The sequence below is a fragment of the Phaethon lepturus genome, unplaced genomic scaffold, assembly GCF_000687285.1.
Source record: "Phaethon lepturus isolate BGI_N335 unplaced genomic scaffold, ASM68728v1 scaffold43080, whole genome shotgun sequence".
NCBI classification, from domain to species: domain Eukaryota; kingdom Metazoa; phylum Chordata; class Aves; order Phaethontiformes; family Phaethontidae; genus Phaethon; species Phaethon lepturus.
In genome coordinates, this window is record NW_010511967.1 from 1 (window position 1) to 12,581 (window position 12,581).

General features: G+C 48.5%; 1 protein-coding gene across 1 annotated transcript in view; it reads left to right on the forward strand.

Moving 5' to 3' along the window:
- Nucleotides 1-3,053: 3,053 nt before the first annotated feature.
- The window catches only part of SLC22A23 (solute carrier family 22, member 23), a gene marked incomplete at its 5' end in the record, with an annotated part of 11,412 nt that continues 1,884 nt past the window's right edge, over nucleotides 3,054-12,581 (forward strand). The window contains 3 exons of the mRNA XM_010285426.1: nucleotides 3,054-3,286; nucleotides 5,934-5,966; nucleotides 7,772-7,898. Of these exons, the coding sequence (XP_010283728.1) occupies nucleotides 3,054-3,286; nucleotides 5,934-5,966; nucleotides 7,772-7,898 (393 nt within the window). The remainder of the gene's footprint in view (nucleotides 3,287-5,933; nucleotides 5,967-7,771; nucleotides 7,899-12,581) is intronic.

The following is a 12,581-nucleotide window of genomic DNA, read 5'->3' on the forward strand; positions in this document are numbered from 1 at the left end:
GGGGGACAGCCGGCCTCACCGTGGTCTTCACTGACCTTGGTGTCTGCAGGGTTGCTTCTTACACATATTCTCACTCCTCTCTCCAGCTGCAATTGCTGTTGCCATTTTTTTTCCCCCTTCTTAAATCTGTTACCCCATAGGCACTACCACCGTCACTGATGGACTTGGACTTGGCCTTGGCCAGCAGCGGGTCCATCTTGGAGCCGGCTGGCACTGGCCCTGTCGGACACAGGGGAAGCTTCCAGCAGCTTCTTACAGAAGGCACCCCTGCAGCGCCCCGTGCTGCCAAAACCCTGCCACCCAAACCCAGTACACCCGCACAGAGCCATGTGATACCTGCGTCCTAAGGCTTCGACTTGGACATGCTTACGTGGGCAAAACCAGGCATCTGCCTGGGGGTTTTGCAGGTTACAGGCTCTGAGACATTCTGTCCAAACTGAGCACCTTGTAAAGAGGAGATAGATGTGCTGAAAATTTAGTCTCTAACCAAACTCAATTTCTGGGGTGTGTCAAAGGGTGGATTTTCCAGTTTTTCAGTCTTATAAAATGCCCAATTTATTTCCTTTTGTGAATGTTTTTCCACCAAATGGGAGGTGAGGAGAAGACTGGAAATCCCCCATCCTCTGCTCTGTTTAGAAGTACACAGCCCTCTTGTGGCTTTTTCTTCATCGCTTCAGGGCCCTCCTCTGCCGCCTTCACTGCTGTTAACAGGCACGTGGATCCGTCGTAACCCAGAGTCTTAACCCCCTTCAGGGGTCTGTCTCCACTACTGTTGGTAGCAGAACCAGCTCTGGTTTCATGATTTTGTGTCTCTCTCCCACCGACCGGTGGGCGACTCCCTCTCTTCTGAAACAGCGTTCTCCTCTTGGGCCGAGCTGGTAGATTTAATAGCCAGTGTTAACTGTATTTGTGAAAAGCCTTTACGTGGGGAATTCTCCCCTTCTCCCTCACCCTTTTTAATTACACACATTTGGAAATACCCTAAACCAGAGCTAGGCAGCCCAAACAATAACTTCTGGCAATAGCGCACAGAGGCTCTTTGCCATCCAAGTAGAGCACGAAGCAGATGTGTGTGTGAGGAAATAGCTCTCGTGTTTGTTTTTAAGGGGTGGAAAAAAGCTATTTAACTTTAATTCTGTTATTCCTGTTAGATGGGGCTGTGCTAAATTTTCGTAGCATGGAACAGGGAGAAAGAACCTTTTGCAGGGAATTGTGAGACATCAAGAGGAGATAAATGTATTTAGTTTTAAAAGCAACGGTTCTGAGGTGGTCAAGTTGAGATAATACAGTAACTCCTGGGGAAGCAGGCTGGAAAGCAAAGTGCAAATGATACATTCATTTCGTTTATAGCTCACGACCTAAATAATAACTTCAACAAGTAAGTGTGTTGGCTTGCACAGAAGAGAGAGGGAGAAGATACACACTCTGCCCTGTTATTAAATACTGTTTTGCTGATTAATATTTCACTTATGGGAGGAGTCAATTGTAATCTAGATATCCAAAGCAAATTACATTCCTGTGTAACAGCAAGTACTTGTGCTAGTTTTTACTGGGGGGAAGGTGTTTGGTATTGGGGGTGTATTTTTGTACTATAGCATTGATTCACAAGATCACAAGAGAAATTCCCCAGGCCCTGGGCTGTCATGCACTTGGCAACTCTGTATTCCCCCAACTTCTTCTATGCTTACATTAATATCCAGTTTACACTGACAGAGCTTCAAATTCCTGACGTCCAGGAGGACACAGGTGTATATCAGTGTAATGTAACTGCCATTCATTTTTTGGAGACCTGGCTCTGTGCCTGCCACTCTGTCAGGCACAATTAATTTGTGACATGAGGTTTGTCTGGTCTGAATGCCAGGGGCAGGAGGCCCTTCCCAGCAGGGGTATTTGTGCTGTGATGGGGACAGCTGGGAGCATTGAGCTCCCATAGCAACTCTGGTGCAGTTTTGTACCACATCAGAGGTGATCTTGGGGCTTCTCATCTGACTTCTGTACCTCCAGCTCCCTCCTCTTTCCTCTCCTTTCCTCTTCCTTTCCTCTTCCTTTCCTCTTCCTTTCCTCTTCCTTTCCTCTTCCTTTCCTCTTCCTTTCCTCTTCCTTTCCTCTTCCTTTCCTCTTCCTTTCCTCTTCCTTTCCTCTTCCTTTCCTCTTCCTTTCCTCTTCCTTTCCTCTTCCTTTCCTCTTCCTTTCCTCTTCCTTTCCTCTTCCTTTCCTCTTCCTTTCCTCTTCCTTTCCTCTTCCTTTCCTCTTCCTTTCCTCTTCCTTTCCTCTTCTCTTTCTTTCCTCTTTCTTTCCTCTTTCCATTTTCTTTTTTCCTTTTCTTTTTTTGGGGAGAAGCAGGGGGAGACAGAAAGAGGAGTGAAATGTTGATCACTGGCATCACGAAGAAACTTTTAAAAGAAGGGGAGATGCATTGCTATGAAGGGTGGTGTAAACATGTAGATTGAATTAGGGCTTAGTGTTTCATAATTGTAATAATCATTGCAGTGCCATGTGTGACTTTAAATACTCATTTCTAAGGGGGTTTCAGTTGTAACAGTCTAACTTGCGAAGTGAGATGCAATCTTTAGTACAACCAAATGCCACAGGCACGTGGGTCTTCCTGGAGGACACATCTGTATTGCACAGTGTTTTGCTGTCCAAGCACACAGGCTGCTTCATTGCAGCAGTGCTGGCTCTGTGGCCGTCAGCAGATGCACTGGGAACAGAGAGATGTTCTTGGGTAGGGGAGTTCTGAAATACCTTGGGAAAACCAGTCGTGCACTAGGAGTCCTTATACAGTTGCTCATACACCAATCTTGGGCAACATATGAAGCCAGTAGATCGGGAATATCTGGTTGAATAGGGGTTTTCTTTGGTTTCTTTTGATCACTGCTTATTTTTATGGTAGAACCTAGAAGTCTGAGTTGGTTCTTTTTGCACCAGGTGTTGTATTCCTGCAGCAGAAGAAATGCTTCCTGCATTAACGTGTTCCTACATTGCATTACGGCTGCAGCACGTGTCTGCCCTTTCAACAATGATCTCCTCTTGCCCTCTCCCGTTTCCCCTAGGCTGACTGGTTATGGCATACACCACTGTTTTGCGAAAAGCATGATGGGGCACGAAGCGAAGATGGCGATTACCCACAACTTCTATGCGGACTACTATACCATGGCTGGGATTGCGCTGGCATCCTGCCTGGCCATGTGCCCGGTGGTCGGGTTTCTGGGGAGGAGAGGAGGACTTCTGCTTTTCATGATCCTTACAGCTCTGGCATCGCTTCTGCAGCTGGGCCTTCTCAACTGTAAGTTGGAGACAGGAGCTTTTCAGGACCACATGAGTTTGACATGCGAATAAGGGACCAGGAAATACTAGCATTTCCTTTGCCTTTCTCAGATTTGACATGCTGTACACCTGCTTAGTTTAAGAAGATGAATTCGTCTGGAGGATTCCCCAAGCACTTGTTGTCTTAGGTTCATTAACAGAAGGCATTGTGTTTTGGATGAGTCCCCGTGGTGAAGCTTGTTGAGCATTGGGCCTGCTTCTAGGACTGTTGCATAAAAACAAACAAACAAAAAACACTTTTAATTTTATTTCAGTGAAATACTCTCTGGGGAAAGATCTGGGTAGGGGTTGGGAAGGGAAAACTTTCCTACCTGAGTCTGCTTCTCGAATGACCTCTAGACAAACAGAAGTTAAAGCAATAGGTATATGTCCTCTGCCTGCTCTCAGCATCTTGTTACATGTGAGTAATACAGAGGTAGCATGGAAATACGCACTTGAAAGACCCTACTTTTAACATAGTGTGTATGCATAGTCCATGTGAACTTATACACATGATTTTGTGAGGTGATACAGCTTTTTGGATGGGTTGTTCCTGCCAAAAGCAAGAGTGTCCCACCTCCTCCTTTGCGTGAAGGTGGTGAACTTTCTCTGGCCCTTTTGAGCTTCTTCAGCCATTAAAACTGCTACAGAAATATTCCCTTTCCTTTTTTTAATTTATTTCCTTGTCTTAATTTTCTGTTGGTTGAGGAAGTTGAGCGTGATAGATGAGAGAGATGTTGAAGCAGTGGAAAGGTGGGATGTGCTTTGCCACTCTCACAGTTGCCAACCATTAGACCCCTGTCCCATGAAACCTCACCCCAAGAAAGGGGGAAGAGGGTTGAGACTTGCTTTGGACAAACTGGATAGGAGATGAACACCAGAACACTAGTTGTTGCTGGTTTTAGTTTCTAAGTTTGGAAATAATAAAGGGCTTTAATGAGAAAGTTTTTTTGCATTGAGGATGGAAAGATTTCACATTCCTACGTGCTGAAGGCAGCCCCAAGCCAGAAAGAATTGTCCATATTTACAGACTGTGTTTCCTGAAACCGTTTACTAAGTCAACCTTTAGCTAACATGCTATTTGTGGGAGTGTAGGAGGGAAACAGGGAACCTCTTTCATGACATGGAGGAAACTCCAAAATAACATGTGTTTGCTCCCAGCTTGGCACAGATGTTTACATTCCCTTTGAGCACACATTTACCATGTCCAGCAGTCCCAGCTGAGAGTGGGAGAAGACCCCTGGCCCCATCTCATCCCCAGCCCGTTGATGGATGCGAGCATTGACATGCAGATGCACACTCTGTGTGTGTGCAATCCCCCAAAACTCCATGTTCTTGTGGTGGTGCCGCCCATCAGGGTGTCTCTACACTAGATTAGTCTAATCTTTTTTTTTTAAGGACATCAGATGTTTGTTGAGGCTGTTGAGGTAATAAACATGCAATTGCTTAGAGGAGAGAAAGTGTGCCAGAGCCATTAGTCTGTTCCAGAGCCATGAAAATCTGGTTGCAGTTTTTCAACAACAAAAAAGGGGTGCGGTAGGTGGGGAGGAACACCCTGTAGGAATCATTACAACCTTTTCCATAACTGGTTTAGGTGCTTTTGTGAGAAAAGTTGCTAAAACTAAAAGCAACCATGGGCTCTAGGTGCTTTCTGCTACGTTGGCACCTAGACTTCTCTCAATGGCGTGCACCTGTCAGCCTTCCCCACTTTGCCCTTGCCCCTTTCTTTGTGAGGAGGGAAAGGCAGCCTGGAAGTTCGGAGCAGCTCATATCCTCCTGCTCTAGACCATGCCCCGCTTCCTCCTCAGAAGAGCTAGACAATGTTTGGAGAGAAGCAGTGACCCTGCCAATTATGAAATCTGTTATAGCCTCCTGTGTGTTTTAGTTTAGCATGATTTGGGTGTAATCAGCAGATGAAATCAGAATTTGAGAAGGAGGGTGAGAGAGGGAGAGGGGTATTCTCCATCAAAAGCAAACCCATGGCAGACCTTGCGGCTCTCTGTGTTCAGTCCTTCCTCCGGACCCCGGGGTGTTGCCTGGGGTGCCGCAGGAGCCTGGTGGGAGACCAGCAGCAGGGCTGTGCCCAGCTCGTGCTGCTGCCCTTCCCCTTGCTGCCCAGTTCTGCCGTGTGCACCTTTGCGGGTGGGACACGTGGCAGCTGGTGGCTAGTGTGACATGTGGACCACCAGCTCCGGGTTTTGGTGAAGAAGAGGTCTCCCACCACTAAGGCTCTGTTGGCCATTTCCTCAGGGCTGCAGCAGGAGGGCAGTTTCTCTTCTACCCCTTTGTTAACAACAAAGAAACCTTTGTGTTAATCCAGTGGTAATTCGGGGGCTCTTAAAAATGCTTTACCACTGTGTTTGTTATCACTGTCTCATTAGCATGCTGTCCTCCAGCTGAAAGGGGCCTGGAAATGGCATATATCCTATCTGGTGGCTGTGAGAAGATGTGCCAGTTATGGCATGGGAAAGGAGGAGAGTATGGGGGCTGGGGGGAGTATGTGGGACTTACTTTTGGTTTGTTTTTTGTTTGGTGGTGATTGCATATGTAACGAGTATATTTCTTGTTTCCTCTCCCTTCCTCTCTTATTTTTATCTTATTCTTAACTCCTGTCATCTTGGATCCAGTGATTGGAAAATACAGTCAACTTCCAGACTCAGGTATGGTTTACGGGCGCATCTGCATCACACAGGAAGCGCTCCCCTGGGAGCGTGTGGATCCGAAAGGCCGGGACCGAAGCACCCAGAGCAGAGCTGCTGCTGCAGAGGGGTGCAGGGGGAAAGCCCACTTCTATGCAAAGCCTTGGGACCCCACTCGTAGGCAGGCCCGTCTGTTTATACGCAGTCTCCCGGTGTAGCATCCCCTCCACATAGTCTGACTTGCCTCTGCATGTCCAGAGAGGATGCAGAGGTCCCCCAAGGTTTACTTTTAGAAAGGGGCAATGCTTTCTCAGAAAGTCTCCTTCTCAGAAGCAACATTCCCACTTTGGTCTTTTCTATAAAGGTCTGAGATGCCAAAGTCCCTTCTGATAAGGGGACTTAAGCACCTTAGAAAATACTTCCCCAGGCACCTTATCCCAACCTGGAGTACTGTAGTAGCAATGCGGTGACAGGCTGCAGGGGAACAAGTTTTACCCTTCTGTATTTGCTATAACAGACCTGTACTGGCCCAGCTTTTCCAAGGTCTGTTCTGCTGAGCAGTCATGACTCCCGGCATGACTCCCTATGCAGGCGTAGCCAGGGAGCCTCAGACACCCTCAGTCTGCACGCTCAGATCCCTGTCTGCTGGCAGCGTTTGCTCTCTCCCCCAGACTTGGGGTGCACTGCAGAAAGGAGTTAGCCCTGAGCTGGCTGTAGCACATTTTGGAAGTTGTAACCCAAGAGCTCCCAAATACCTTTTGCTCTCCTGAGAGCTGATGTGTTCAGCAAGAACAAAAGCAGGTGTTGCTTTTTGTTGGATCCAACGCAGAGAGTGCCCCTGCTTGGGACTGCACGCTGATGAGCAGCACTTTCTCTGGGCAGATCTTAGGACTTGGCTGTAGGAAGATGGGAGACGTTGCCTGCAAAGCTCCAGTCCTTTCCCCAGCGCTCCCATCAGGCACGATGTGTTCCCCTCCTATGGCGGAACAGTCTCTTGCAAACAACATGGTCTCCTCTCTGGCCAGGATGGACCACATGAGCTTGTACAACCCTGGATCCGATATCCTGCTCCTGCCCACAGAAGTTGGGGAGGGGGGATCAAGGGATGTAACATCATCAGGGCCAGGACACGGTTTCCTTTAGCTTTTTTTAGATTTACTGGGGTTTCTCCCTATGCTTGATGGACACTGTTCGTTCCCAGAAACCTTGCTGCCATCCAGCCATGAAATGATTGAGCAAACAGCCTTGCTGGACACGGTGACTTAGGGGAGTGCTTCACCAGCCACGGCACCGGCTTTTCTCGCCCAGGGTTGTCCAGCGAAGACTGTCAAGCTGGGGGTTACGACAGAGTTTGCAGACTGATCACCTGCAGGAGCTTAGCACAGAAATGAGAGCACTTTTATTTCTTTCCCCTCTTGTCCTGTGAGCCTCTCCAGTGCCTAAGCCACTGAGCTGTACCAGATGCTTGGCAACTTAATGAACGCTGCCTGCCTCCGCTTGTCTGTCAAACGTGGGAGGGAAGTGGCTGGTGCCTAAAAGACTGCCCAAAGATGTGTTTTTTTTCTTGGGTTTTACCTTTTTGTGGTGGCTGGGCATAAATAATTCAGAGATCGCTGCCATTTTTGGCATGACATTATGATTTTTTTCATGTATGTTTGTGTCTCGGCTGCTTGGGGAATGGATTTTATAAATACCAGTTTTAAATTAGTATTACAAAAATGACTCAAATTCTTGTCTAGGGAGAATGAGTAACATAAACCTATTATCTTGTTTTCTTCCTCACAAGTTTGTCCTCATTCTCACTTTTTATGAACCTGTCTTGGCAGGTATGAGTGACAGCGTCAAAGACAAATTCTCTACTGCGTTTTCCATCGTGGGTATGTTTTCTTCGCATGCTGTTGGAAGCCTCAGCGTGTTCTTCTGTGCTGAAATCACACCCACAGTAATCAGGTGAGGCATTGGAGCCCCCTCGCCAAAGGATGGGCATGAAATTATCCTCATCTGATTGATATCTGTCTGTGTAACTGAACACATTGTATGGGAGGGGAAATCCCCCGTAACTGGAGACCTCGCAGCAGTTTTTGGGACGCTCTTTAATTTAATGTCGCTGCAGTCAGCCTGCCGAAGCGAATGCCAGTCTGGAGAGCGAGAGGCTTGGTTTCCGATGGCTCCACCTTGTGTCCCAGCCTGGTGATCATCAGCGGGGCAGGCATCGTATGAACTGCCTTTGCTCTGCCATGCGGTACGGTCTTAGCTACTTAGCCGAACCAGATTGTGCGGTTGAACCGTGTTACTGCTTCGCTTACTCTGCTGGATTTGTGCAAGCAGTGACCATGTGAGCCTGCAGCTTGATATCAAAAGAGGAATTCCACGGGTGTGCAGAGGACGTGGGTGCAGGCAAGCCCTGCCTCTGCAGGGCAGGTTAATTGGGCCAGCTATAGGGGTGCTTCGGTGGAAAGGTGTTGCAAGATGTGGCATTACATGCTTTTGGTGTATATAGGTGCTCCGAGAGTCTGCAGTCCTGCCCCTCCTGCAGCACCAGGGTGAGGAGTCTGCCTTTATTGCAGATAAAGTCATCTTTCTCTTTGCACCCAGATCTATCTCAGCAGAGGCTCAAAGTTTTTCTGAAGAGGAGCGCTTTCATCCTGGGTGATAGTAGAAATTAGGCAGATGATCTTCGCTGCAGAGCTTCCCATAAAATGTCTGTGTGTAGTCAGGGTCTTGTACCATTTTATGTATTCGCTCTTATCTTTCACAGCACAAAGGCTGTGCTCATATGTTCTGGATTATGCTTTCAGCAATGCCACAACGATTCAGGAGTCTGCTTTGACTCCACTGAATTTCCCAGGAATGTAGGTCGTATGGGTGGGAGGGAGAGAGGGTGGAGAGAAGAGGATACTCTTTTTTTTCTTTTTTTTTTTTTTTCTCCAAATTATATGCCTTTTCAATAACTTTGCAAAATTATTATAGCAAAACTGTCAGTTGGGTAGCCAGTCTCCTTGATCCATGGCCTTTTCTTCCCAGCTCTCTGACTTTGTGAATGCATTTTGCAGATAACACTATTTCCACAGGGCAAGGCAGTGTGAGCGGTGAGGAGATTACACAGCTAACAGCTATTTACTTATGTGCATGTCAGTCAGTTTGGTGCTTTTATGCCTCTTTAATTTTCTCCTTGTCTCTGTTTGAAAGACGTACAGATAAGGAATTGGCCACGTCAACCAGAAGAGAATCTGCCAAGCAGGGTTGGATGTGCAGTGTGAACTTAGCAAGCTTTTTTCCTTAAATCACTTACGTTTCTACAAGGAAGGGGACAAAATCCTGGCTTGGAGCCAAAATTCTGCTTCCCCTGACTGTGCTGGGTGACAGCACGCGAGTGACAATAGCTGGATATGCCTCAGAGTCCCTGTTTATTAATAGGGATGGTGACACTCTGCAGTACTTTGCAGTCCTACCACCGTGACGCTCTTGATAAGATGCACTCAGGACTGTAATTAGTAGGTGGAGCTCAGGACGGTACCTAAACCTTCTCAGGCAGAGGTGTGGTTAAGCTTCCTTGTGTCTTCCCTTCCGTCTTGTGTTCCCTTAGAACCTGTTCCCCAAAATACTGTCTCTGATGCTCTTTAGTGTTTCCGACCATCTTAATAAGCTTTTGGTTGAATCTTGAGGAACTTTGAAGGAAAAGGGAGGCAGAGAGAGAGCTGGGCCATCTCGGGGGTTTCCCTGATCAAATCCTTTACCTGTAATCCCCCATCCCGGAGGTGACATGATGGCCAACCTGTAGTGCCCATCCAGCTCTACTGCTGTGGTGTTGAGATGAACAGTAACAGCAGTGTAGGAGAAAAACAGCCATCTTCATTACCAAGAGATGCCGCCAGCTCCAGAGGCATAAAGGTCCCACACTGTCGTGTGGCACAGAGGGGTCCTTCCTACCCTTGCACTGCACCTCGGTCTCTCGGTGCTAGGTAGGAGGGATTCACCAGCAGCTCCTGCTCCTTGGACGGTTTCAGTATGGAGCTCCTCCCAAACACTGAATTTAGAGCACAAAGTGGCACCAATAATCCATGTCTAATAATCTTGACGGAACACCACTGTGGGTTGCATGGCTACTAAATAGAAATAGGCTGAGGAATCTGCAGTGTGTCCTCTTCCCTGTCCTCTGCGTGCTCAGTTACTAACAAGTGGAAAAGTGATCTGGTTTTCTCTCTCCGTGTCCTCTTTTGCCCCCACCCAGCCTAAGAAATGAAGAGTGGGCAGTGATGGCTGAATTAGGAGCTTTACCCACCAATAGCTGTCTCAAGCCGAATTTCCGGTGGGTTACAGTGCTGTTTACTGGGACCTGAACCAGGCCTGGCTTTTCAAAGGTGGTGACTTGCCACATGAGGCCAAGGGCATCCTGGTGTCTCACGGAAGCTCTGGCCTAGGACTGAGCACACAACAGGGTCACTTTTGCACAGGAAAGGCAGGGAAAACCGTGGAGGTTTTCAGGGACTGACTTCAAGAAGTGGCTGAGCTGACTGGACAAAGCCCTAAAAAACCTGGTCTGAATTCAGTGTTGGCCCCATTTTGTGCAAGAGGCTGGAGTAGGTTCTCTCCCAAAGTCTCCTCCAACCTGAGCAGTCCTCTGGCTCTTCTGTGCTCCGAGCCATGCCGCGCATCAACACGTTTCCTCAAGACAGACAAATAGCCCCTAAAGATAAGATTAGCATTCCTCTGTTCTCCTGAGCAGCACTAAGAAGGGCAAGTCCCCCTTCTTAGGTTTAGCCTGGTTCGAGCAAAGAATATCAGCGAGGATGTTTTGCTGTTGTCTGAAAAATCACTGCAGTGGCGAGCAAGGAAATTCTCCCCCATGATCAGGGACATCCTTTCTGGGGAAAAAATTTCGGACCAAGGTCCCTTCGCGATTTGCCCATGTCAGGACCATAAGCCTCGCATAAAGCATCCTGCCTCGCTGCCGCTGGGCGAGCAGGCGTCGGGGAAGCGGCTCTGATCACCCGTGGGGCAATGCCGTGGGAAAGCCCCCTGCAGCAGCCGCTGCTGGGTGCGGAGGTGCGAGGCGAGAAGCTGGGGCTCACCATGGGTGCCGGCAGCCCTCGCACTCCCTCCCTCAGCCCGATCTGCACCTCGGAGCATGTTTGAAATACAGACGCCAGGCCCCTGCCACGGGAAGGCCCGTACTGAGGAGGAGCGGTGTCCCAAAACATCCTGGACGTTTTTGTTTTCCACCTGCTGCCCCACAGCGCCTGCGCAAACAGTATGAATTATGAGGGTGCTTTGCCCTGTACCTATTTTCCTGATGTGCATGTGAACAGCAAAAAAAATTCCTGATGGTGTTTTCAGTTTTCTTTTTTTGTTTCCTTTTCATATTTGAGTATAGTCAAATGTTAAAAAAAAACCCAAAAAAAAACCTTCTAGGATGCGTACCAAAATGCATTTTCAAGCCTTCTTCTGCCAGGTTCTGATGGCGCTGGATAAAGTAATGCCTGCTCTAATTACTGACGTCATATGGAAAAACTTTTTTTTCCCCCCTCCAAATCTGAAGCTGCTTGACCCGTAACGACAGAGCCGTCTTTGTTGTGGCCTTTTCCTGTTTTCCTTTCAGCTTGCTTGATGCCCTTCTACAGCAGCTTTTAAAACTCACCTTGGGTCCTCCTCAGTGGTTGAGATAAGTTTTGCCATAGCAAACACTGAATGAGCCGGGCTTTTGTTGCTCCGCAGCCAACTTGCAGAGTGATTTGCCATGCGTTCGGGGCTGGTCCTGTCAATTAATCGTGTGAGCGTATTAATGAAGTTGCAGGGAGGCCAGCTGCACAATGGCCGCATTCAGCTGGGTTTCTAAATTGCCTTTGGAAAGCTGGCAAGTTGGGGAAATCACTCTTGTCTGTGAAAGATGCTCTGCTGAGTCTGGAGAATTAGAGGGTACATATGTGAATTTTTGATCCTGTCAGCATCCCAAGAGCATCTTTTGAAACCTGCGCTTGCTGCCTGGTAGCCGTCAAGTAGGAAGCAGTGGATTTTGGAAAGGATTGGGTGAAGATCAGCTTCGACATGGTGGTTGGCTGAGATAATTTGGCATTTGTAGGTTTATAGTGCTGTGATTTCTAGTATGCTCAATAGTTGATGAAACTTTTTTTCGCCCAAGTAGTTGGTGTGAAGGAGTCCGTTTGCCTTCTGCAGTTGTCTTCTGTAAGGTCCGGTCATGGCGAATCAGTACATCTCTGCCGTTGGGCCAGGAACCGCAGCTCCTGAGCCCGTCTGATCACCAGAGGGTTTGGGAAGAGGTGGCATCTCCCGGAGAGGCTGCAGGAAGCGTGCTGCCCGGGCGTGCTCGGTGGGAGAGCAGGGAGCCAGCAATTAAGCTCACTGGGAGACCTCCCTCTGGAGGTGGCAGGGCCCTTGGAAAATCAAGGACAAGCTGCCGCTCCTAGAGGTGTTGCTAAAATGAGTCACTTGAGGGTGATGCTTTGCCGGCCGGAGGCCTCAGTTGCGCCGTGGTGGGAGGAGGGAATTGTCTGCCCCGGAGAAACACCCGCAGTGCCACTTCTGTGCGGGGTCACCCGGTGGGGACGGGCCGTGAGAGCGTGAGCCGTGCCTCAAAACGAGGTGGGCGTGCGGCCGGCGGCGCGCCGGGCACGGCTG